Raw genomic sequence first — 27979 nt, forward strand, 5'->3', positions numbered from 1 at the left:
AAATAAACACACATTTCATTCTCATCCATTTACATTTGCATGGGCAAGTCTGTGGAGGTTTTTTTGTCCGGCTACAGTAGAGCTGGCGGGGCGGATAAGAAACAGACAGCAGACAGGATTCAGCCAGAGCTCCCTGTCAAGCTCAGCGCTGTCTGTGGTCGCCGGGGCAGGTGGAACCCACTCCCTCTCTCTTTGTGCCTTTGTGGTGTTGTGTTAGTTTGTTCTGTTTGGCTTGTTGCCAGGCCAGTGAATGACCCTGCAGAAAACCCAATTCTTTCAACTCCCTACTTCCACAGCTTCCTGTCATTGCAGGCAAACTGGCCCTGTGAGAGAGAGAAAGAGGATCCTGCTGTGATAATACTGCATTGTAAGAATTGAGTTTACAGAGTTATTAGTGCTGATGGACACGAGATTCTTGCACTGATGCATATTTCAGAGTTAAAAAAATGTACATATCGACAGATTTAATGTACAATATCTCTATTGTATAACTACTAAAGAATTGTGTCCAAGATTTACATTGAACAGGACTTTATATAGTGGAATAATACACCACTGAGAGCAAATAGATAGATATTTTTTTTACTTCTAAGCCACAATCTTTGCATGAAATTCAGTGATTAACTTACAACTATAGACACAACGTCCACATAGGATAACTCACCTTGTTTCAAAATTAACCTGCTATACAACTATCAGTAATTGAAATAATTGAAATACATAGAGCTGCCAAAGTAATGTGACACATCCTGTCCCTGACCCACATTTCTGCTTGCAATTCTTATGCTTTCAATTTTAATTGTTTCTACAGATCCACCAGGTGTTTTTCCTCCCATTACTACTAATGGTTTTATAATGAAACTTTTCCAATGTAGTTCACCCATTGCCTATTTATGGCCATATTACATTAGCCTTACAAAAAGTAGGCAGTGGCAACGAAATGTCCCTCTGATTAACCCTCTGAACCCCAACATCCACCAGCAAGATTGAAACGTATGTTATCTGTAAAAAGATCCTTCAATTTATCACAACCAGACACTGTAAAAGCAACTACAACTGTCAGCTTTGAATTATAGATCCATATATTGTGATTAAAAACTGAATGGGTTGGCAGCTTGCTGTGACTGAGTGAATGAATAGAATCCCTGGTTTTTCTAATAACATGACCACGAAGCTGTATTTTAACTTGATCGGTCACATTTGACTGATACTCGATCATCTTAATAAGGTCACTGTTCTCATCCATTGGGTTAGATCACTGCATCTCTAACTGGTGCTGAATGCTACCACTGATGACTGAAATAACATTCAGCTAGGAGACACCAGGCCCTGGTGCCAGTAGCTTCCTCTCCTACTGTCCAGTGTGATCATCATTTTAGCAGACAGTGCTGTTGGGAGCCACAGAGCAGAGGCCCTTTAAGTGTGAGGAGTGTATTACTGAACTATAATTAGGATGCACACTTTCTATTTCTGTACTAGAATGTGAGGCTTCCAAGTACAACCAGACACTCTACATGTTGGCCACTACTGAATGCGGACTGTCGTTGATGTGGACCATGAAATGTAGTTTAGTATTTGTTATAGGTATGATTGGAGCAGATTAGTGAAAATTCACCTGCAATCAAGTGGAAAAATGTAGAGATGTTGATAACTAAACAGAATAAAACATAGAAGCTGCGTCATGTTGCTCAGTTTGCTCATCCACCATCAATTCAGTTTCTCATCCACCCTGCTGTACACATTCACTCAGAAGGGGCCACTGGATGAATGGATGGGAGGATATATGGATCCATCTGAAGGATGCATCACTGACATGGCTCCATTCAGGTGCCAGCTGGCCACCTCTAACTGATTTGATTTGATGTCAGAGTGGTGATTAACGCCTCCGTGTCTCTCCATGCTTTCCATGCGTAATTTGCTTATCTCTGAGGCTCTGACAGCAGCAGAGGCTGACAGTCCACTCCTCTCCTCCTCAGCTCCACGAGGGTTTGCTTGGATTGGTCACACAGCCCCATCCTCCTGAACGCAGTTTACTTACCCAGTCCTCCCCCCTCTCCTCTAAGAGCACAGCTCCTATGCTCTTAAGGGATTGGCAAAATAAACCTCTTTTCCTCACTTCTCAGGAGCCTGGCAGCAGGGTAGTGTATTTATTTTCCTAAAAGAATGTGGCAAACCATATGATTTAAAGCTTGTTTTTCACATGAACATATTGACTTGCTCTGCAGCTATTGTTTTTAAGACGCTGCTGCATTGCTTATTTTAGAGTTCTAGAGAAAAACATGACCACACACTCCTCATCACCACAAAGAAAGTTATTTTGAGTTGAGTAACTTTAGAATACTTTTACTCATATCTCCTTAAAAGTGGGGAAAGCCGAGTCCTCTCTTTTTGATGGGAAGCGGCTTTCAAAGTGCAGCGGCTTAATGAGGGGATGAAGGCTGCTTTGTGGGATTGTGTGAATGGCCAGATTGTTGTTTTCTTTCTCAAGAGATGTGTCACCAGTGGAAGATGTGGCGGCTCTGGAAGTGTTTGTGTCTGTGGCTTTGCAGCGTGGAGCCAGCGGACTGCCTTGCGCTCACTCACTGTCTGATTAGAAAGACCTTGACAGGCCCCCACACCCCAACCTTTCTATCATTTCACACAGTCACACTGCAAACAAGGTATCAGCCACTGCTGGACCCTCCCTGTCTTTTACAATACCAGCACATTTAGCTGTGAAGTATCTCCTCGTCGTCTGTGTGCTCAATGTCAGTAATGAAACCAGTAATTCTCTGAGATTACAAGCTGGATCAGTCACTCCCTTTAAAATAAGCCGTCTTTCAGCATTGCATGTCTTGTTTCAGAGAAATCTCCTGGAAAGCCTGCTCTAAGGATGCCTGTAGCCACAATGACATAACTGGCTTCTAAATGCATCCGGACAGATTCTCAAAGGGTTTAAAAACAAAAGGAAACAGCTGAGTCGCGGCCAGAGTCTTTCTGCCTTCAGCCTACTGTGTGGTCCTCTTGCTTGCTGGCACTGCCGGGAGAAGAAGGAGGAGGAGGGAGGGAGGTGGCTGAGGGTGTAGTGAGACAGGGACAAAGCGTGAGGGCCCTAGGCCCCGGCACAGTCGCTTGTAGCCCCCCATGGGATGTCAGAGAGCCGGGGACAGGAGGCCAGACAGATATGTTTTCATGTTTGGGTGAATCTGGAGATTAGTTGCAGCCTGTGAGCCATGAACCTCCCAATGGCTGCCACGGAGAGATGAACGACTTGAAAGAGCAACATTACAAGGTCACCATTAAAGATGGAAGAGAGCATTAAAACTGGATGTCATGAATGTCTGAGCATCTGGTGAGATGTAGATGGATAGCTCATTATTTCTTTCCATCTGTGAATGAAACGGTGGGAGCACAGGCGCTCTTTGACTTGTTTCTGCTAAGCTGTATGTTTGCTGACTTGTGCAACAGTGCAAAGGCTGGGACTCTGTATCAGGGGCTCAGCAGTGTAATGAAATCTACTGCTATGTAGGCTTGGTTGGGACGCCTAAGTGCACTTTGAAAATGCATTCACTCCCAGAAAGGTTTGATCTGTGTACATCTGCTATTTTGGTGCAGTGAATTGGGTCATTATTGTCCAGTGATGTGAATTTTCTCCCACGTGAAGCAGAATGTGTGTATTGTTCATATAAAGAGCAACAGGGTGGCTGTTGAGAAAGCCTTTCTGTGTGTTTGAGGGTCCTGGAAAGCACTTGGTTTTACTGTACAGAAACGACCTGTTCCTAAACAACCAATACCACAATACCCTGCTAATTACATGTTTTGCTAAATGGATTCTTTGACTGCACAGTCTACAATTTGCTGCAGAAAGGCTTTACAGCTTTTGAAGTACGTACAAGAAAGTGCATGCTCCTGTTACATCAGTGCCTAGTAAATACCTGCAGATATGTGCAGTGCTGTAACCATCTCCTGTCTATTGCGCCCTGTAATCTGGAACTGTGCCGTGTCTTACTCTCGGACCGACTGAAAAGGAGGCCCCTGCTTGTTATCCAGTGCATACTTGACATTCCTGCCTCAGTGCCTACACACACACTCACATGCAGTGAGGCAGCAGGCGAACTAAGTCAGCGAAGGTCTGCTTTTCCCTCAAAAGTGAAGCGCCGGGCCTTTCAATAATCTAATATTAAACTTGAGCAAATAGTGCATCTGCTGTGTTCGTGTGAAAGTCTTCCTCTGCATTTGTCTGCATTCTTTCTCTTCTCTCTGCTCTGTTGAGGCCGTTCAGTTTCTCTTCTACTTTTCTTGTTCGCTCTGTCTGTGTTGCTTCCTCTTCTCCTGTCAGCCTCGTATTCCCCTCTGCCCACCTGTCTCTGGAGCTCAGATGTGGTTTCAATGATGGGCTCCTGGTCCACACCACTGTTTTTGTTTTTTCACATCCATCCTGATCCGTGCCTCTGTGATATAACAAGAGGATTAAACCCACCAGTCACAAGGGGCTGAGAATTGAATACTACCACAAGATCTGATGTTGACATTAGTTTTGGGGTTAAGAGGAATTGTGTCTGTTGTGTCTTTTTAATTCTTTTCGTCAAGTTTGGGTTAAAGATGAGATAGAAAAAAAGATTTATTTACATTCTATTTTTTTCATTGTGTATGTTTAGGTTTAAGAGATTTAGATTTTTCAGAGCAGTGACTGTGGATTAAGGCAGCCGGTGATGCCTGCAAAATGTAGTAGAGTGCTCAGTGTTTACTTCAGTGTTTTATTCTGTACATACAGTGCAAACAGATCATCAGTTCACACTAGAGTTGCCGCAATTAATGGATTAGTTGGGTTGTGGACAAAACAAGACATTTCAGGATCATCATCTAGGGTAGTAAGAAGCACTGATGGACATTTTTCACAGTTTTCTGAATTCTGTTTTATATACCAAACCATAAATTAATTCTTTAAGGAAGTAATGGACGATGAAAAGAATCATCAGTTGCAGCACTATTTGATACACCAATGAAACTGTTCAATCTGGGGAATCGGTTTCATCACTGCCATTGCTGATTAAATTCTTCCCTAACTCCTACTCCAAAGTGCAACGATTACTCAGGCCATACTCTGGATTAGAGGCAAACTAAAAGCTGAACTGATGTTCCTCACAGTGGAGGGAGGAGCCTTAAAAATCACATCATTTTAGTGGAATCACTTTGACGAGTGGATCAGCTGATGCAGGTAAAATCACGTGGTGTTTTCACATGAACAAGACTCTGGGAAGCTATTTAAAACTGGGACAACACCTACAACAAGAAGCTACACCCATACTTCTTTCCTCATTCTGTCCATGTTGCCACAAATAACACCAGTTACATCCATTATGAGTTTATCGACCTTCTGCAAAACAAGGAAGTTCTCCGGAAGGGCTTCTTCCAAAACACAGTCACAATGGAGACTTATTTTGTGTCAGTTTCCCTCGAACACACAGAGTTGTTTCCATGACATAGCCTTATTAATGCTTAGCAAGCTAGTAAGTACAAACTTTCTTATCTGTGAAATATGTATAACATATTTTTAATTCCTAGTCAGTTTTGAAACCAAATCAGTGCTATTGGTAGCTTTTCGCTAAGGATCATCTTTTGCAGTGCGAAATTTTATTTTCTTTAAATTTAACCAATATTTTAAAAGGAGAACCTCGTTGACTTGTAAAAAATCTTTTTAGGACGACCTGATTCCTGAGTGGTTAGGGTGCATACCACATGGACACAAGATGGCCTAGACAGCCAGGAACATACTTTGTAGTTTCAAACAGCACTTAAGCACTGGTTAAAGAAGTACAGACCTGTATTCATCACCTCTTGACTGTCAATAGAAAACAATGAAATCTTGAATATCTGATGAGTACAGTTAAAGTGGTTTATTCCAACCACATGAACCCCGTAAAATGTAGAGCTGTAGACAACCAAAAAAAATTTTGGTCGACTGAAATTATACCTAGTCTTCAACTGTTTGATTGGTAGCAAGGCAACATGCGCACATTATCTTTAGATGAACTCAATGGACCACAGAGCCTTAAGTGCACTTTACCTGCTGGCATTATTAGCATAAATTTAAAAAGCTAGTATTTTACAGGTCATAAACTTGTTTGAACCCACAGTATTTTATAATGAAAATGCACCTGCCCATATTCATGCCGTTTCTGAAACCACAATTACATTAACTGGTGATTCAGCACAAGAACTATTCAGAAATATTACACAGACAAGCTGGTGTTTTTAAATGACCTACCATGTCATTTGAGCTGAGGTATACAAACTGCTGTTTGTTACATTTACACTCAACATTTTGGCCTTCTATTTTTATCTAAACGCAGCTATGAAGATGACTTGTTTGACATGGAGCCAGTTAGTTTGGAGCCAACTCTACATAAATGTTCAGTAAACAGTAAATGAGTTGAACCTAACAGTCTCTATTAGGTTGGGCCAGTTCAAGCTTGTGAAAATGCAGGGATCTTCACAGCTTGTCTGTTCCTCCTATTGCCAAAAATGATGGATTATTCCTGGAAGGCTGTTGATGTGGTGCTTCTTTCCTTATGAAAATAACAATGCCGATAGTCTGACCAAAAAAAATGTGATCAGATGACAGTATGTCGACAAACCAACTGACCAGCTGACCTGGAAACTTCAGGCCTTCTGAAACCATTTCTAGTTTTAAGAAATTTGTAGCTGACTGTTTGAGCTGATAAGGAACACCATCTTGAGTTTACAATAATTACCAATAGTGGTCATAAGTTAAGAAAAACACTGGAAAGTTCTATATTCTGATTCCAGACCATAGTTATGCTTTTCTGCACCTGACTCATCAGAAATTTGCAAGTGGGATTGAGAGCTTCAGTCTTCCTGTGCAAGAGCCTGACCAACCCCATGAAATTCCTCAAGAACAGGGACAGAAAAATGGTGTCAGGCATAATTGTTGTAGCTGTACAGTTTGATGTGATGTGTTCATTTTTTGTGAAAACCATTAACTGCTCCTCACTATCATGTCCACAGTTTCTCTTCCAAATGAGATTGACTTTGCCCTAAAAAATGGAGGACAGTTATGAAATGACAGCAATTCACTCATTTTAGTTATTTGACAAGGTAGAGCCTGCTTGTAGTCAAAACATCACCAAGCTTCCTGCAACACTCATCGTGCAAAGGTTGCAAATAAATGCTGTTTCCCTTTGTGGTGCGTTTGAGCACTAAATCTGTTTGACTAATCTTCCCCATAGTAGATTGATGTAAAGAACACATACACAATTAAGACAGAAAAGCCTGTCACATGGCTCCAACTATACCAAGGTGAGGTGATAAATGTGAGAATAGATGTTTATAAAGTGCAAGAGTGTTCATTTAACTGCAGAACACAGGTGACACAGGAGAGACTTCTCTCTTCCTCTCTGTCTGCCCTGTTGGTTGCAGTTCTCTTCGCTCCAGCGTCCATAAAGCTACTCTGCCTGTCAGCCTATGATGCAGCGTGCTGCTTATTCACATAGCGGATGACAGGGGTACATCACCTATTTAATTTGCTCGGCCCCTCTCTCTCCCTCTTCTTTTCCTCACTCCACTGCTCACTGTGCTTTATTCAGTCCCTCATCTGTCGCTCACTGTTCCTCTCTCTGGGCCTGGTCACTGCTGTAGCTCGGTGGATGGGGACAGCATGTACCCAGAGAAGGTAAGGAGGCCTAGCTGGCCTGCTTTTGATGACCTGGCTGACTTATTTCTCTGCTTCCCTCCCTAGCTGTGGGTCTTCCCCGTCCAGCCTGTGTACACATTATTGGTGTGATTTAAAGCACTGCAGCGCTTTCTGCCTGTGGCATTTCACCTTGAAACATTCAGACTGACAGCACCAACTGCTCTGTGTACTATTTTGTGTTTGATATGGTGTTGGGCACGTGTGGGTGTTCTTGTGTGGGATTTATTTAGCAAGTAACTTGACCGCTCCCCACTGTGTTATCCACAGAAGTCTGTGTTTGCATACAAGTGATGATGCTCAGGGCGCTGGGATCTCAGTGCACAGTTACATAACTGATGCTGGCTGTGTCCTGAGCCTTTGAAACAGCTGCTAGTCATTTTCCCCCCAGCGGCCTCCTGCTCTGGATGAGCGAACAGGTCAAGCTATGCTTCTGCTTAACTGTCTGAGGACAGTGATCACAGTCTGGGGAACTATTTCCATTCGTATGTCTGTCAGTAGCTGCCTGTGTGAGGTGTACATGGCTATTAGCACAATGGCAGTAAAGTCTTTAGATATCAATTTCCATGTATAAAAGTGTTATTGTCCACTGCTGTATCAAGCAAAGCTTTCTGTCTGGTGTGGCCTTGTTTCCGGGTTCTTGTGTTTCACCTGAATGCACCGTGGGGGATGACAGTAAGCGCAGAGCTGAAGTGGAGAATCATCACTCCACACAGTGCTTGACTTTGTGCTTGTATTGCTCGAGGCTTGAGTGATATCTATTTTTCATATCTTCCTGACATTTCACTAGGGTAAACGATATATAATGGTAAAACTTGTAAAAACCGGGCTGCTGTTGATAAAAGTCATTTTAGCATGCATGATGATAAGCAACCACAGATTCTTGCCGGAGGACATGATGACACTTGTTGCTGCAGCGGAAACTAAAACATCATGTGAGCTAATCAGAGACAATGTGTGGGTGATAGAGGCAGACAGGCAATTGGAAGACAATCGTATGGCTAATGAGCAAGTGTTGTAGATGGAAGGAATCACCTCAAGATGAAATTATATGTGGCAACTTAACACCCAGAACTTGACTGAGTCGACCCATAGTCTGTGGGTTTGGGAAGTCTTAATGAAAAATATCAGAAGTTTGGATGAGTCAGAAAGAAACAAAACAGCACTGCAAATACATTATAAATACTGTTCCACCTTTTCATCCCCCCTCTATGTTTAACTTTTTTTTTTATGAGTGGTATTGTTATTTTTTTAACCACCTCCCAATAAAAGCAGTTAATTTTTGAATGTGCTACTTTGTGCTACTTTATTATCAGATTCCTTGAATGCTCATTAGTATTGGTATTAGTCCTGAACAAACATCTGCCAATCCCCAGTTTGGTGTTGCAAATTGTGGTGGTTGGGCAATGTGAATTAGCTGTGTACTAAAAACCCCTGACCCATGCATCACAGTGCCCATTTCATTCCATATTCAATTCAGTTAGTGCCAGAATATTGTCTACCAATAGGAAACAGTTTTCTTAATCATTATTTTTGACAACAAATATCTAACATACAGCAATACAACTTACTTAGATATACCATTACGCTATAGAAAAGTTGTTTGATCTTGCTTTGACTTGTTAAGCAAATGTGAGCTCTGGCTGGTACCCATTAACCACCTCAGAAGTCTTTGTCACAGTGCCGCTTTAATAGCTAAACTCACACAAGGCTCTCTGCTTGCCAACATGAATTACTTGTATTCTCAGTGACCGCCTCATCAGGTCTCTACAGTACTGAACAGTTACAAGTTCCACCTGGTGGAACAACCAGGTAGTGCAACTAATCTACAATACATTCTCTGACAATCATGTACCTTGTCTTCTGCCTTACCAGTTAATATATTTTCAAGTACCTTAAAAAAAATTATTCAAGCAATTAATTAATAGTATTCTTAGTCTCCACTTGCAGTCACTATCTTGTTCAGCCCAGCTGCCTCTATACAGTATTTCTTCATCGGTTTAATAGAAAAAAGAGTCTATTTTTTGCATTGAAAAATGTTCCATTGAGATTTCTAACTATCCTGGTATACTTAAATACACTGATACCACTGAACTCTGTTCCCTCTACTCCATTCGCCCACACTAGTGTTTTGCCTGCAGAAGAACTCACTGAAAGTTTAAAGTTGCTGCAAATCTTGTCAAAATTCTTGTCATATCTTTTAAGCAGTGCTGTCTTTTATTTCACATCTTTTCTATCCATTTACAGAACTCAAGAAGCAATGTGATTAAGGATGTTGCTTGTAAAGTCAGAGAGGATCCTGCACAGTTTGTTCTCTATGAAATTACTCTCCTTTCGGCAGATATCAAGCTGCAGCTGAGTTCACTGTAGGGGCAAAGCAGTTCTGTTGTCTAATCAAAGTATCTTTTTCTCGTCTTGCCCCCTTCCTGTACTCATCCATGTGATTTGGTGCTCTTTGACTTGTGCTCTGTCTTTCTGTATAACAGCTTGTATTTATCAGTGATTTAGTGCAACACTACAGCACATTACTGCAGATCAAAGACAATATTTGTGAGCCATCCACTGTTTCCCTACTCCTGCTGCTTTCCTCAGGAGAGGTACAGCTGGTTACTGGTTGCCAGTGTGTGGGAGGACTGGTAGAAGCATCGGAGCGTAGGAGTCTTGAGGCATCAAGGGGCACGTATTGTCTCTGTCATGTGCCACTGCTGTCATTAATTACTTGGCGAGGCTGCCAAAGAGACAAAGGATGAGCCTCGAATCGATGAGGGCTGCAATAGTTCCGCTAGTCTTGCCAGAGGTCATTTACTGTTAAAAGAAAGATTGGTCTCTCACCCAGCAGCTGTTGGTTGAATGTACAGGCTTGTGGAAAGGTGCAGAGGACTTACTGGTGCATGATATCACATTGTGCTGCTAATTTTTTTGATTTTTCTTTGGCAGTAGATTGACGGACATTTTGTTCTACCAGTGGATGTGTTATTGTGATTGTTTAGTTTTTTTTGTCAGTTCTCGTAGTGCAGGTCATTTGTACACTTGTAGTCAAGGACGAGCTGCTCATACAGTCATTTATTGCTGAATTGACTTTCTAGAAACTCTGGGTTTTTGTCCGCAGAACTTTCCACTCGCAGCTGTTGCTGCACAGAGATGCTACACAGAAAAACAAAGGGGATATAGAGAGAGTGCACACTATACTACTGTGGATCAGTCTGGATCAGTCTGCCAGCTTTACAGCTCTGTACCCAAACAACCAATTCAAACAGCAAGTCCAATTTTAACACAGCATCAACACACATCCTGTAATTGCACTCAGATGGGTTCTCAGTTCAATGAGGAGTCTTCTAACCAAACTCTGCCTTTTGGGGACACAATATGAATCTCTGCACATTTCCTCAAAGCCGGTCATAAATAACTCAACAGCAAAACACAGACACTGGGAGGATGATCAGCGTTCTCTCTAGTACAAGGAAGAAACTTCCATGGCCAGCAACCTTTCAGTGCCCTTGTGTTTGATTGGCAGAGAGGCACTCCCAGCGTCCATTAATGAAATGGATATGCCAGCAGTAACGGATGTCTCAGTGTTCCCTCCATGCTCTGCTGGGTCTGCAGTACCATTGGCCAGTTTGATCACCTCTTTGTATAGTTGAATGACAACTCGTTGATCATTCTGTCAGGGAAGGATTACAGAGTTTCAGTCATGAGTGTATAGACTAGCTAATGTTTAAAGCTGAGGAGCAAGGAGACTTCAACAACTGCGATCCTGGAAAATGTCGGAGCGGAACAGAGCAGCGCCGCTGCTGGGAAGAAATCCTAAAGGAAACACTGCATTGCATTTTCAAAGACTGAAATCTTTTTTTCCCCTCTAAATTATGGTGAACCTTGTCAGGTCAGAATTATCTACGATGGGAACAAACAAAACAAACATGAGTGATTGGGAGTTTGAGTTCCAATGCTGTTTTCCAGCCTTGTGCACTTCTTTATGTTGACAACTTCAGTTCCCTTTTGCACATCTTTTGAGGCTTTAATACACCAGTTCTCCAAAATTATTTAATCTGGAAATGGTACAAATTCTGAAAAATACAAACCAAAGCTTTATTTCAAGCAGTGATACTATAGCTTGAAGTAGAGAGAAACATATATTCTGTGTAGTATGACACAGTTATAATAAACTTCTTTGATGACCTATTTTACCCCCCAAAAATCAACCTGGATTCAACATGTCCCCAAAGATGTTACCAATTCTGAAAAAAGTTGACTTGATATTTTACTACTTGTATTTTCAATTTGTTTTCATACATGCCTCTTCTGTCTTTAAAGCACAACAAAGCACACTGCCTGTAGTTCAGCTGAAATGTCTCTGAAATCTTTTCACATAACCAATAGCTGTGTCACTGATGGCTTCTCAGTTCTGCTGAGGTGAGCAGATTAAAAAAAATGGTGCAAACAGTGCATTTTTTTTCAATGAAACATAGAACAAATTGATTTGGATGAAATGTCATGATTTTAAGCTTGCATTTGACTACTTTTCCTGACAAAACCAGATGAGCAGTTAAGAACTGTAGGGAAGTTGAAAATGCAACAATTCTTTTAGCTTTGACTGTTTCTGGCTCTAATAAGTAATGCTTTTTAGTGATTTTTTTTTTCTCTTTTAAAGACAATATGCCTTTAAAAACCCACCGGTGGGTTTTGGCATTCAGAAGGTTAAAGAGAAGAGTATGGGACTGCTATCAGAACTAGTCTTGGATAGTTAGTAGATAGTTTTACATAACACAACAAATATATACACAACAATTTGGGCTACAAAAATGTGATTTTTTTTTTAAAGATTACATGGATTATGCAACACAATTAGTAATTTGTTTATATATTTGGCAAAGCTTCTTTCACTTCTCCTGTAATTTCTTTCTGTTATTCCACAGTCACATGACATGGTTGTTTACCACTGATGGAGGTTCAACAGACTAATTCCATTCTGTGTGTTTTCTCAGTGAAGGGACCTCAGATAGCAGGGCTCATTTGACCCCAGTCCTGCTAACCATCTGCTCAGACGGGCATACCTCATTAATGACTGTATACATCTTTTCACTTCCCTTCTTTGGTATAAGTGCATAGATACTGACATCAGTAGATAGAGTTTGATTATACTGAGCTACCAGAGCTAGTGTTATTTTTAAATACATTTTAATCTGAGCTTTTGGAGAATCAATTTAAATTGTTAAAAAAAACAAAAAAAACAAAACAGATATATAGCCAAATATATAAGTGATTTAAACAGAAAATCATAGTTTCAGCAGTGTACATGACTAAGGTCAGTCATCTGAGTGCAATGGATTTACTTTGTTGTATTTTCTGTATGACTGTTTGGGTGCACCAGGGAATAAGCTTTTACATAATGCAGTATATATGGTACACTAAAGTGTTTGTGTCTGGACTTTTCCCCAGTTAAGGGGCTGCTACTGGAACATTGTTTTGTATGGATTAAACAACAGAGACAGACCAGGCCAGAGTGCCATAATCATCTGAAAAGTGTAATAGGCTTCACTGGGTAAGCTTCATGCACCAGCAACTGTGGGACAGAGGGGCTTACAGGTCAGCCTGGACACACCGCCCCCGCCTCTTCACACATACACGACTAGAATGCAATCTTCTTACAAATTTGGATTAAGGGGTTGTGTACAGTACATTCCTGGGTTAAAACCCCCACCCCTCCCCAAACTCCTGTTCATCCCACACCAGCATGTCCCAACGATTCTCATCTTGTAGAACAGTGTGTTTATCTGCTCTGTTCTCTAGTCATTGTGGTGTGGCAAATTACAAAACCTGCCCTGTCCAGCACCAAGTGTGCTATGCTCTTGGTTCCCTACACATTCCAGGGGGATGGAGAGGGTTTTGGTTCCATGTCTTTGTTGTTGCCTGATTCACAGATTCATTCTTCTTGCTTGTGTCTCTTGCTAGAAACCCTTGGAGGTAATTGAAAGGCGAGTAATCTGTCTTTCTTGGAGTTGGGGGTTATGTGGCTGCTCTGTGGCCTGGGCCAGGACCCCCTCCTGGTGGCCAGTAGAGAGCCTTGTTGTTGATCTGCCAGCCAATCCCCAGGCCCTTGAGCCCCTATTGATCTGAAATGAGTGGGTGTTTGCAACCATGGAGACATATTCAAATCCAACGGCAGCCACTCCACTGCTCATTGGGTTGTAGTGCTTTAGATATGTTTAACATGATGTCAGTGGAAAGCCATTTCACACAAAGGTCCTTAAATGAGAGAATAATTAAAAATAAATCAAAGGAAAACTTGTAATGCTAAGGTCTTTGTTAGAATATATTTAAATATGTGCTGTTAAAAAGTTAAGGAAACCTGCTCTTTAAATAAGGAGCAGTGAAAAATGTTTTTCTCCACTAGAGGTCCATTTCAAAGATTTGTTTTTGTAGTTCCTCATCAGGTTTAAATGTCTTAACTTGATTTCTGGGATTTTTTTTATTAGCTGTGCTGGTTTTCTATGTTATATGCTTCAAAATACTACAAAACCCCCTATTCCTGTCCACTGTTGCAGCTTAGAAGAAGCCAGTTGGGGAATAAAAGTGAATCAGAGCAGTAGCAAATTAAAAGTACTTGGATGTGGCTATTATAAGCAAAATATGGTGATATAGTTAACAAAATCAACCAAAATTGAATAAGAATCTGAACTAGTTTGACTGTAGCTACATCTCAGTTTTCCAGAATGTACATGTCATTGTTAGCAGTGCTCATTACTGAATTATTAGACCAGTTATGAGATGTTTGGAAATATCACTTAACTTCCTAAGTCAGTTTTATTTATCTAGTGCAGTGCTTCCTCAAGGATTTTTTTTCCTGCAGCGGCGGCAGGCTCCCGCTCCCCCCCTCGCATCGCACCACACCGCACCGCACCGTCACCACACACACAAAAAAAGAGTGGATACTGAGAGCACCACAGTTATCTGTAGTTTACCTTAGTACTCGCGAGTACCCGACACAGTGCAGGACTGCTGTGAAGGTGGAGACACGCGGCGGTGGAGTATTTAAAGGAGTATATAAAATTTAAAGGAGCGGCGCTGGGACTTTAGCAGCAGCGGGCTGCCGCTGCAGAAGGAATGTAGAGGAAACCCTGAAGTGTAAATTACATGTCACTTAAGCTCCAAGGGCGTGAGGATCAGCAGAACTTACCACACCCTCTATTCTTACACTGTCTACCTGCATACATGTTTCGGTTACTCATGTTCTTCGTCTTGCCAAATTAACTGGGTGAGTTTCATGCCTATTTAAGACTCATGCGGAGTGGGTCGTATCAGCAAAATAAACATCTACATGTTTGAGGAACATGTACACTATTCTCCTTGTAGTCCTTTTTGCCCTTATTTCTGTAACCCAACATATTCTTGATTCCGCAGCTGCTAAACTAACATTTTAAAATCCTGAGCTCATTACTTTTCTGCATTTGCGGCTCCCTGTCCTGAACAGGCAGCGGACACAGCTTCTCTGAGCCATCTCATTGGTTCATCAGAGCCCGTTTCCAGTGTCCCTTTGTTACTCTGAAGCAAACCCACTGACCCTGATCGCTACTCCCATCCAACCCAATGGCAGCCATGCTCCAGATCCCTGTCAGCATCACTCAGCAGGAGAGGACCACCTCATGGCTCAAGGTTACCAACTGCCCCAGTTCCTGCCCTGCCCGATGCACATTCTGTCAATGGTTCACACAGGGTTTGGCGGACAGAGTTGCCTTTACGTGCCATTGCTGGCTCGACAAAACAAAAGCACCATTCTCGTTAATGTGGCAAAACATGCCCAGCAGAAATTGAATTGCTTTCTACAGAAGCAGCCCTGTGACGATCAATTACCAAACCAAGACCCTTTTATGGGTCACCCAGAGGACAAAAGAGAACAAGCCCATTTGCTTGGACATATTAGAGCCCGGGAAAGAGATGCGATAGCTGGTTCCGCAATTATAAGCTAGAGCAGTATGATTATTTATTTGGATCTTACCTGTGTTTTATTGAGAAAAATTAAAGCATGTATTTTTTGAGCCATTAGTTTCTTATGTCTGGACTTAAATAAAGGCAGTAGAATTCTGTCAAGTCTGAGATGAATAAATGTGTCTAGAGGCAGCAGGTGGGTGTCTGATCAGGAAGAATATGTTGACATGTAAATCTGGAGGTGGCAGGCAGTCCACAGTTCAGTATGTGGTCATGTTTTCAGTGTGACATGCAGGCCAGTGGCTAGCTGATGATGTAAGTCACTTTTCTAAAGACCCTAAGCATGTGACTGGGCAGTATAAATGACAAGGCAGCCCTCTCTCTGGCAGGGACTGTGCACAACAATGGCTTTTACAGTGGCTGCTCCCCTACTGGAACTTTTCTCTGGATGGATATACAGAGGGACGGGGGCACGAAGAGGGGAAGCCGCCTGGCTTGGCAGCCTCTGAGTTGTGGGCTGAGTGACCAATGACCTGTATGAATGGGACACAATGCATCTTTCTGTCACTGCATCTCCTCCCAACACACACACACACACACACACACACACACACACAGCCGAGCATCCTGAGTCATGGTATGTGGGCCAATGGGTAGAGGGGTCGGAGGTTTAAATATGTCCTTTTAATTTTGTGTGTAGCCTAGTAGCCCACTTTCCTTGTCCCTGTCACCACAGGCTGTGTTGCTCATTATTAATTAATCTACAGTGACAAATGCCCATCAAGTTTCTAGAGCCTACAGCAATATCTGCGCCCTATTTCATCTGGCTGTTAGCGGAAGAAATCAACATATGCAGTTTATCATGATGAAAGACAGAAAACAAACATGTTTTCTTGTTTGAGAAGGCATAGACATTACATGTTTGGTACCCTTGCTTGATGCATGAATTCAAACAGTGACTACCAATCAATGCATTGACTTTCATAATCGGGGAGGTCACAGACTTTAACAAATGATGTCTGAGAATGTGCAGAGTGGACACGCACAGCGTTGAGTGCGTGACAAGAACATTGTCCCTACAAAAACAGGCCAAGCAAGCAAGAAAGATGTCATATGTTGTGTTGAGGGTTATTTTAATTATGAGTTAATTAGGACCGGTCTGAATAGCAATTTTTGGGCTCCGGAAATTCCGGCACAATTATTGGCAAATATCCGGCTCGTATTTAGTGCATTTATCTGTCCAAAATCTCTGGATTTTGGACAGATAATCATATAAATAAAGCTATTTAAAGATGTCACTTTGGGCTTTTACATTTTGTGATGCTTTGCTTTGAGCTGATTAAAATTCCAGAGCCCCAGGAGACATCTTTGAATTGCTTGCTTTGTCCAACTAATGTAATAATAATAATGTCTACATCATCGAAATATATCAAAATTACTGGCTTGTTTTTGGTACATCTTGATAATGTGGGTTATGTGTTTTATTTATTGAATTATTGCATATCCTTTACCAGTACTAACTGCATCCCATCCATATAATTAGTTCAACAGGTCTTTAATCATTCATAAACGCTACACATATTTGAGTGTTAGATTACCCTCGTCCTGAGGACTGCCAGAATACAAATCAGTGTTATAACTGGGCAGTTTTGTTGTTATTATTTTCCTCGAAATCTCTTCCTGCGCTTTACTTCAGGGAGAGGAATAGAATGAGTTGTCCAACCCCCCCGCTGTGCTCTGGGTTTTTTCTCACTCTGCTAAGGTAATTTCATTTCCTCATTCTGGACAAGCTGTGAGTGTAGCGGTCCCCTCAGCAGGGGTCCCTGCTGTCAGCCTCTCCCAGCCCAGATGTGCTGTTACTGTCTGCTGTACCCTAAAAACAACCCCTACCTCCATCATACCTCCGTCACCTCTTTTTTTCCTGTTGTCTCTTTCCCCTCACTCTTTTCTCCATCCCTCCTCTTTCAGCACTTCTCTCTCACTAATCTGTAAATGCCACGACTGCTGTGACTTTTATCTGTCATAATCTTTGAAAGAAGAACTGCTTCTGTTCTTTGGGTATCAGTTAAATCATGCAGATTCTGTATGATATTTTAATGATAAGATGTTTTACATAGCAACTGGAAAAAACACACATAGCAACAAGGCATTTCAGTCTGTTTATATTTGCCTGAACACATTTGAACCTATGTGGAGTAGTAGTTGTTCAAATTGTCATTAACAATTCAACACCTTCCAGCCTCTGTTCTAAGAAACCCGTCTTTCACCTCAGGCTGAAGCACAACGCACACTTCCCATTTATCTGTCAGTGTTTGTAGGTTAGTTGTGTGTGTGTGTGTGTGTGTGTGTGTGTGTGTGTGTGTGTGTGTGTGTGTGTGTGTGTGTGTGTGTGTGTGTGTGTGTGTGTGTGTGTGTGTGTGTGTGTGTGTGTGTGTGTGTGTGTGTGTGTGTGTGTTTACCACAGACTACAGTTTTGAGGGTTTTGTCTGAGAGGAAGTTTCCATTTCCCTTGTGGGTGGCTGTCGCATGTTGAAGTGGCACACACCACCACTTGGCGCTCAGCTTCACCAGGGATTTGGTCGGCGCTCTTGAGGGTGATAGCAGCCAGCAGCCTTAAAAATTCAGCCCATGGTCACATGCTAACGTGCACGCCTGCACACCATCACACCTCTTGCACCTATAGCACTCCACAGAGGGTTACAGGGACATGCTGGAGTGTGGCAACAGAGAGAGAGAGAGAGGGAGATGTGTGGAATTATGCCACTTGAACCTCCAGGGTGGCAGGGTGGCACTTATCTGGGTCACATTCTGGAGAGGAGGATCATTAAATTCGGAGCATTAGAAATCAGCTACATGAATGCAAACACACTGATACATATGCATAATGCAAACACAACCTCACACAGTGACACACTGTAAGCTACACACTGACTCACACCACAGCTTGCCATTCTTTTCCTTATTTTGCCGCTGCACCTAAAGCTGAAACGGTATTGTGAGATAAAAGAACTCCTCGCTGCGTTTGATTTTCAATTAACCTGATTCACTGGGGTTAATACCCTGATGCGCTGCAACCTGTGTGCTCGGCGGCTGCAAGGCGCTCCCACTCTGTTCTTACCACTAATGAGTCATCATGCGTTTGACAGACATACTCATCTTTGTCTCTGCTGCGAGGCTTCTCTGAAGGAATAAAGCAGCAACTAAAGTACAAACATGAAGATAATGAAAACTCAACTCTGACTCAAAGTAGACTTACCTGTGCTGTCAGGTTTGGTGCTCTGGCACTAAATGAAGATCAAACAGTGCAGTGCAATACAACTCAAAACTGACTTGTGGAACTATAAATTGTTTTCATTACTGATATGCCAGTTGTATTCTTAATAACTCATTACCTGTTTTTGTTTTTAAATGTTGGAGAGGAGTAAAACATGTCTGTCTTTGGTTCCTAGTTTACCATACCTTGTCCGAGCTAAAATCCAAAACCCGGTTTCTAAGGCTAGAAAATGTAGAAAGGCAGTAAATGTTGGTTAATTAACTCTTTCAGTACTAATTCTGATAGATCCAAGGCTTTTTGATACTGTTTGTACTGCTTATACTTAATACACATAATACATCACAACCAGATTTACTTATTATTTGTTAGCGTAACAAAATTATGTTAACTGGCATCACATGATAATATCTTCCATTCACTGATAGAAATAAGCTCTTTTGTCATGACAGTATCACAACAGAATCTTGACTAAAGAAAGCCAGTGCTGCATGTTATTTATCTTTCTGAAAGGCAGATAAATTGACTCTTTATATAGAGTATGGCACATTTACAAGCATTGTGACACCATATACTGCAGTCTCCTTACATTCGAAAGGAATGATGACTTGAGGAAAAATGAATTTTCATTGTCAGTTCATCCTTTAATTCATTAAGAAAGGATGCTAAACATTCACTGGTTCCAAGATGTTACCTTCTGGGACTCCAATAAATTGTGATTGATAGTTATACTGTTTCTTGGCATTATTTGGTAGCTAAATTCCACTAGTAGTACTAGACATGCACCAGGAAGACATTGCAAAGTCAATAAAAAACAATAATTATCTATTTGCTGTTCCTGATAATGACGCAATGCAAAAATATGAAGTGGAAAACTCTATCATCTTCAGATTGACAAGTTTATTTTTCTGATAAAATACCAATATTTGGAGAGCCTTAACCATCTCCAGAATAAAGGATGCATTCATTGTTTCTAATAATAATTGATTATAGTTAAAACCTTTACAACATTAGAATAACTTACATATTTTTGGACTAATTAATAGTTACTGAAAGCTACTATATTCCACTGTTTTGTGGTGAGTGATGTGTCAAATGTTTCTAGAAAAGGCACAGGTTCTAACCATGCTTGAAGGCTGATTAAAATGTGTAATGTGAGTTAACACGTTTTACAAGATTCATAGAAATGACTGTGTATGCCAAACATTCAGTGCTAACCCTGGTAGGTGACAGAAAATAACTGATGCACTGCCAAAATATTCTGCAATTTCTGTTTCAGGAGTATGTCTGTAAACAGACCTGCGACAGTAATTGTTCAGGTCACTGAGGAGAAGTGTGTGAACTGAATGTCCTTTACTGAACAGGTCAGAACAAATACTAGTACATGTCCAGTAAGTTACACCCCCAGTAATTATTGCTGGTTTTCAGCTTGTTCGTAGCAATTTGCGATGAGCATAACATGCTTTGTGTGGTGGATTGAAGTGAAAAATGTAGGAATTGAGGATGGGACAATGAATTTTCTGTGAGGAGAAGAGTGGAAGACATTGCACTTGAGCAGGTTTATACTTTACTGCTTCATCAACAGGTGTTCTTCATTTGGACTCTTAGTGACCGACTTTGTTAGATGTATGGATAACTAGCTCTGCTTGTGTCAGCCCCAGTGAACTCTGACCCAATGTCGGCTTCATCCTCCCAACTGTGGCCACTGAAGTCACTCTGCTGTCTGCTCATTGTGTGAGGAGGTGACAACAGGCAGTAAAACGGAGCAGAGGAAAAGAAATCGCCACACAAACAAGGGCTGAACAATGAATTGACTTCAAATCGAAGTCGCAGTTCCAAACAGTGCAATTAGCAAATCACAATGCCTGTCCCTTAGGATATAAACTATGCAGCACATCTGACCCAGATGATGTGTCGGTTGTTTTACAAATTCACGGCATCCTCCTTCTGAGACAGTCACACTTTTTGATAGTATCTCTGTGCTAATGCTCCATCACATAATAAATGCTTTACATCATGAAATTTAAACTGAAATAGGATTTTATATAATTATGTCGCAAGTCGCACCACAATTAAAATATTTGGCAGAAAAAGTACAATTAAATATTTTTACCAAGTCATTCAGTCTTTATTATCCATGACTAATTAGTACAAAATTTCACATGCTAAACATACTAAATATGCAATAACACTGGCAAAATAAAATATGACATGCTTTTTGACTTTTAGTACTCATTTTCTGCACTAGAGGATTTTTGGCACACAATTAGGATGGAACTCAAACAGCCTGTTTTTTTAATTAGGGGTCGACTGATTATTGGCTTGGCCAATTATTGGATCTGATATTCAGCATTTTTCAAATGATTCGTATGTTTTGTCCCGTACCGGTTCCAGATCCAATGGGTTAAATTTAAAAACATGCTAATTTGGTTCAGATGCGGCCACCTCTCTCTATCTGTAGTCACCACACTGTGATCTTGTCCTGGCCACAGCACCATCTGATTGGGTGCACATGACAAATATTAGCCAATCAACATTGAAGGTTATATGTTGAAATGTTCTTTGCTAATTCAACACAAATAAACAAAGGCATTTCAACTAAGTTTTGCATTGAAGCTTCTTGACTTAAATTTTGACATAAAGATTTTCATTTTTACATCAAATATATCCGTTCCAAATGTCAATTGACAATCTAATCCAGTAGTGATAATCTGTGTTGTCCCTGGAAAAACCATGTTGGTCAGCCTCTAACTTTAACACACAGTCCCAGTCTTAACATTACACCTGTTCCTGCTCAGTATACATTTCTGTGGTTGTCCGTGTGCCCTTATTGCAGCAGTGCCTGACTGTTTGACACCTTTAAGGATTTCCACCTGCGATAAACACCACAGTACAAACACTCTCACTGAAACTTTCCGTCACCTGTCTCATCACAACAAAATGGTGACGTTCACTTGACAGATAGCTCCTCCCACCAATCTGCCGTGCGACTGACGAGGTAGATAATGGCTCTAATCTGTCATCATCCTCATCTGTTTTGGCTGACCTTTCCATTGACAGACTGGGAGGAAGCATTGAAAGGGGTGTTGGGATCAGCTGTGATCACTTTGTTTTCACACACAGCTGGTGGCAGACTCAACACAACTCCAAAATCTAATCTTGATAATCTTCTTCCAACACCCGACAAAGAAGAACAAATACAGTGGATTTCGGCAATTTAAGGATGGCAGCCTGTTGGATGTCATTTGCTGTGTAAAACTGGGATTCAGATGGCTTTTGTTGAGCTGTTTTTGTGTTGCTCAGACACTGTTGAGATAAGACCCTCAGACTTGCTTTTGATTTGTTTCTGTTTTGAGTGCAGATTTCACTGCAGAGTCTGTCGCTGTAAGTGGAGCGTGTGAACCCCAGACTTTATGACCTCAGGATCATGAACTCTGACCTTTTATGGCCTTCGAGCATGACCACCCGTCAAGCAATCCACTCTGTCTTTTTCTGTCTTCTCTGTCTACTGTTTGTTCTGTCATTCTTCCTTCCTCCATCACTGGTCTCTCCCTCCCTCCCTCCCTCTCAGAGACTCGGGTCATTCAGCTAATGAGTGCTCCTATTTAAGGAGAGCACCATGGCCCTAAATAGATCTCTTAAGATCCTTTAATCAGTCGCTGAGGCCTCTTCTGATCTGTGTGACGACAGTCTGGATGCAGTGAGGTTGTTACAGTAGCTACTACCTGCCCTTTCCACATACCTCCTCAGGACCCTCCTCACCCCGACCGGACTCGTCTTTTTGGACCATGTTTTCATACCTGAGGAGTCCACACTATATTGTGAGTAGCAGTTTTTCTGCACTGTCCTACAGAATGGCTTAGTGGGTGACTGGATGTGTTAAGGCTTAGGCTACTTGGCTGAGGGAAAAGTAGAGCAGGTGTGACTGGGTCTTGGTTCTTGTCATGGTCTCTTATAATCACAGAAGAGTTGCACTGATGGACTGTAATTTATCCATGTGAATTTCACATGATTAGTACAGTTTTTCATCAGCTCTGGAGATATTTATTTGTATTTTGAGACTTCTGCAAGATATAGGTTAAAGATTCTTGTTCTTTACATGGTATTTTTATGCCAATTTAAACTTGTTTCACCTTATTTCAGGGAGAAATGTTTAAATACAGATATTTAGTTATTGGATTTAAAGGCTAACCTTTAAACATTTCATCTTAAATTTAGTCACCTTATAAAATATTCTGCATTGTTACAGAGTAACTAATCAACCATATGTGTGATTTTTCCACTAAAAAACTTGATGTAATAATGTCATGAAAGTAAATATATACATATTGTCATAAAACAGCTTTCTGAAACAACTACAATTATTTTTCATTACACATTAACATACTGTTCACCCGTTGGCTCTAGCTAGCTCACATGATACATGAAATTCTGACGTTTAACGACGTTTTCCCTGTTAAAAGGGTGTTTTCCTTGCCACTGTCACCTTTTGGCTTTCTCTGGGGGTCAGGCATATGGGTTCTGTAAAGCATCTTGAGACAATTTGACTGTAATTGGCGCTACATAAATAAAATTGAATTGAATTGAATTGAATTGACAGCCACAAGCAGTCATTACACTAACCCAGACTCCACCACATTACCACAGCTGCTAATGAAAGACAGTTATCAAAACAGTAACCATCAATCCTAGGACCGGTCCTCTTTATATGCTGCCCCAGGACAGTGTCAACTTTATTAATGCAGATAATACTCAATTCTACATTCACTAACTCTCCTGAAGAAAGAAGCTGCCTCGATGTCATTCACAAGTGTAGTTTAGATGTTAATTCTTAGATGACTCAGAACTTCATCCAGCCCACTTTTCATCACTAGAGCAGAGAAACTGACCCCTGAACTGAAGTCGCTGGTACTCAGTCCCAGGCACCAGGCTAAAAACCAAGATGTTAGCATAAATTCTTTATGTGCAGCACTTGAAGTTGCACTTGCCGCTTGACTTGTGCTGTATGAATAAAGCTTGATTTTGTCGACACTAATTGTATCTTCCACTCTAAAAGTGGGTTGATCCTATCCTACCTGGATGACTGAAGACTGCTGGCACATTAATTTGGTGATTCATGTAGCTTGACACTGCAGTCTTTGATTAACTATTATATATACACTATCGTTCAAAAGTTTGGGGTCACTTAGAACCTTATTTTTGAAAGAAAAGCATTTTTTTTTAAATGAAGATATCATTAAATTAATTAGAAATCCAGTGTAGACATTGTTATTGTGGTAAATGACTATTCTAGCTGGAAACGGCTGATTTTTAATGGAATATCTACATAGGACTACAGAGGAACCTTTAAAGTAACCATCACTCCTGTGTTCTAATGCTACATTGTGTTAGCTGATTAATGATTAGAAAACCCTTGTGCAGTTATGTTAGCACATGAATAAAAGTGTGAGTTTTCATGGGAAACATGAAATTGCCTGGGTGATCCCAAACTTTTGAACGTTAGTGTATATTTTGCTGCATCTATTTAGTCTAAAATGTAAATTGTTGTGTTTTTACTTTGTGGTTTACTGCACTAAAAAACCTAAATACTTCATCTGCTGGTGTGAAGTCCGAATACATATATGCAGACAGGAGACGGTTAGGGTTCGATAATAAGAAAAGCAATCATAAGTGTTTCTGTAAGGTGTAAAGCAACCATGATGACGATGGTGGTGGAGAGTACTGTCTAACACATCTAACACATCTCCAATGGGTGTTGTGTTGAGATCTGATGGGTTTGAATTATCATCAAACTATTCAGTACCCTGACTACAGGGGACATTGTCATCCTGTAGCAGACCCTCCCATCGGGATAGAAATGCTTCATCATATGGTAAACATTATCATTCAGAAGAGCTTTCTGTTGACTTGCAGTTACCTTTCAGTGATCCCAGGCCATGGCAGTGTAACACCCTTCATAGCATCTAAGAGCCACCAGATCCCCTCAGGCTCAGGTTTTTCCTTTAAGTTGTCGCTCGTCTGGATTTAATTGTTAACAACATAACTTGGCTAATGCTAGTTGTATACTAGATCATAGATGGATATATGCTGAGTGTCCTCATGGAAACTAGCAAACCTGGGCTGTCTATTATTAAGCTCTGGGGTTACATAAGAGAGAAGAGGTTGATAGTTGTTTGCAGTATCTTCTCTCATCAAAGGAGTCTGTAACTGATTCAGAGAGAGTCTGACCTTCACTTAACTGCAGGGCAAATGCAGTTCAACTTGAATGGCCTGCTGACGAGGATCGACTCTGTCAGTGAACACAGTTGATATTGTGAGATGTGACAGTGCCTTCAGGCTGCGTACATCTGCTCATGTCTGTGCACACAGGTGATTGTATTCAGGATTAAAGCTTTTCTTCGACAGAGAATAACTGCTTTTTCTCCACAGCCCTGTCTCTGACACACCTGCCCTCTGAGAGCACAAAAAAGAGAAAAGACTGAGACACAACAATGTACAGAGTCGTCCCTTATTCTCTACTAATTGCAGCCATGTTGGCTTAACCCTCCTCCACCCCCCAACTTCTCCACGGTAACCACAGTTATCAAGTCTACCTACTGTGGCTTCATTATTCTCTGTTGTTGCCGGCCTTTCGGTCTTTCTTTCTGTCACAATATTTCTGCCGGTTCCTTCCCTTCTGGAGGAACCAAATAACCCACGTGACACTTCACGCCCCTCTTTAAAGTCCCACCATTTTTCTGTCCTTTCTCCTCCACGTCTCTTTTCCACCCTGTCATTGTCAGCTGCTCAGCTGCAGTGACTGAAGGCTGACTGGCCATTGTTTTCCTCTGTACCAGGACCCGTTGTTTCCCGTGCTGTCTCTACACTTCATGTGGCACAGCATCAATAGACCTCAGACCGACTACCACCAGCCCCCTGAGCCTGCCCCGTCAAGCCCATCAACCTCTGTCACAATCTGTCAAAATGCAAATAAATGAGGACTCACTTCTCCCAAAATACAATTAAAATGTCCTCTTCCCTGGACTCCTTTGTTGTTTTAATGGAAGCTATTTTTGTAGAGTAAAGCAGCAAATAGACGAAAGCATGTATGTGTAAACCTATTGCTACTATACCAGGGTTTTCACATCTTATCTAATCATTTAAAATGGCAATAATACATGATACATACATGTGCTGTTGGTACCATGGCACCCGTGTCAGCATATGTTCTCATGTGCTCAAAACATCTCTTAGTTCTGTAGCAGTGATTTGCCTTTTCTGACTCTTCAACTTCATGCCAGTCTGAGTCTGTGCGAAATGTTACACAATTGTTCATCACCATTACTTACAAATCTTTGTAAACATCAGAACACCACAGTAATTCTAACAAGTGTGTTTTCCATTTCAGTCACAGTGTTATCATGAAGACTTATCATAGAAGTTGTAGGCGATATCATTAATGATAACTCTGTTCCATTTAGCTCCTGAATGCACAATAGGATTGTGTCCTAATTCTCTCCTTCATTCACTCGTTTACTGCTCCCTATATAATACAGACATTCAATAAATCGCTCTGTAAAAGGCAATTCATTTTGAGTGGTGTTCATGAATAATTGACAGCTGTGGTAGGAGCAGCACAGTGGTAAATACTGGCGCCTTGCATTGTGGGAGTGTTAAAAGAAAGCACTGTACAGGGTTTGGACTTTTCTTTAATAACTCAAATAAAATGCTGCAGAGTAGAATGATTGCAGTTACAGTGTGGACCTTTTTCATTTTGCATGTCCCAGCAGGAAAAGCATGTGTAAATGGTGAACTTGACTGAATTCTGTTTAGCTGCTCAAGTTTTACATCCTGGTAAAGCATTTTTCACAGCAGACAGTACGACTTGATATAGCTAAGAAAGCACAGATAGAATGAAAACATTTACAGTGGCTCACTTCCATTTAATATGTCACTAATCAGTGAGCTAGGACCTCCTCTAGATGGAGTGCAGCCATCATTACTGTTATTTAATGTTATTAACAAACACCTGTGCTTTCCTTGCTGTGATGTGAAGATATCTGCCATGAAGAAGATCTGCTTTGCCTGCTGGTGACTTACTGAGACACCTGAATGGAACAGAGCCCTCAGTAATGTTATTAGTAACACCTGTGCTTTTGCTATTGTCGTGACCCAAACTGTCTGCTGCTAAAAGGATTACAGCAGCACCCAGAACAGGCATGCATGAATATAATGCAGCCATTATCAATATAATTAGTTAGTCTAGCATGAAAAATATGGAAGACACCTCCATTACTGTGGGCAGTGTATTGTGACAGTATTGTAATGTGATTCAAACCATGGGTGCATTTTACGGTACTATTATTGACATGCAAATCCAAACCTGCCATCTGTTTGGAAAGCTAGCAGCCCTAATATCCCTATTCTGCACTGTTTTAAATTGTCCCTTATATCCTGTGAATGTTGACCAACAGAGACCATAGCTAACACCTTTGTCGCCAGGGTGAATTCATCAGACATCAGTGTGATAAGTCCAGATAGGATAGATTTTTTCATTGTATTCTGATTTTATTAGGTGTTTGTAAAGGTTGTTTTAGATTTATTTTGCCTATTGTCATTTGACACATGTAGAAACAGGTAGATTTTGTGTTTGAATACAGATGCTTTTGGACTGATATACATCTGTTTGTCTTTTGGTGAAAATTGAAGAGATATCCCTAAATGTAGCAACAACAAGCAAAATAATGAGTGATATAAGTGTCTTTGCAACCTGCTCTGTTGTCCTAATTGGTCTGTTTGTTGTAATAATTTTTCACTTTATTAAACAGTAGAAATAATGTCTCCCTTGTGCTGTTGTAGTTAAAACTCAGGCTGATGTGTTTTTGTCCTTGGTATACATGTTTGACTTTATTTATATTTCTATACATATATTTATACATTCAGTACATGAACCCAGACCAGAGATGAAATGGCAAATTAACCCTAACAACCCCAAAGAGCTTCTGGGCTTTAGATATTTTCCTACTTGAAATTTGTTTCCATCCTTATCTCCTATCTGTCTTATGTACACATAGCCAGCAGTTCACCCAGAAAGCCTCTGAATATTTGTCATGTGA

The 27979-nt window shown here is 41.1% G+C and overlaps 1 protein-coding gene across 8 annotated transcripts in view; it reads left to right on the forward strand.

The window, feature by feature from the left end:
• Positions 1–27979, forward strand: part of arhgap12b (Rho GTPase activating protein 12b) — a 74187-nt gene that overhangs the window by 5525 nt on the left and 40683 nt on the right. The window contains exon 1 of one of the 8 annotated variants that reach the window (XM_035944642.2): positions 7558–7672. The exons of 6 other annotated variants lie outside the window; for them this stretch is intronic. In XM_035944642.2, the coding sequence (XP_035800535.2) occupies positions 7658–7672 (15 nt within the window). In that variant the 5' untranslated portion in view covers positions 7558–7657. Of the gene's footprint in view, positions 1–7557; positions 7673–22551; positions 22706–27979 lie in introns of those variants that run through there. One more of the 8 variants, XM_035944641.2, reaches the window with a different exon arrangement.

This window comes from Amphiprion ocellaris, chromosome 22 (genome assembly GCF_022539595.1).
Source record: "Amphiprion ocellaris isolate individual 3 ecotype Okinawa chromosome 22, ASM2253959v1, whole genome shotgun sequence".
Classification (NCBI taxonomy): domain Eukaryota; kingdom Metazoa; phylum Chordata; class Actinopteri; family Pomacentridae; genus Amphiprion; species Amphiprion ocellaris.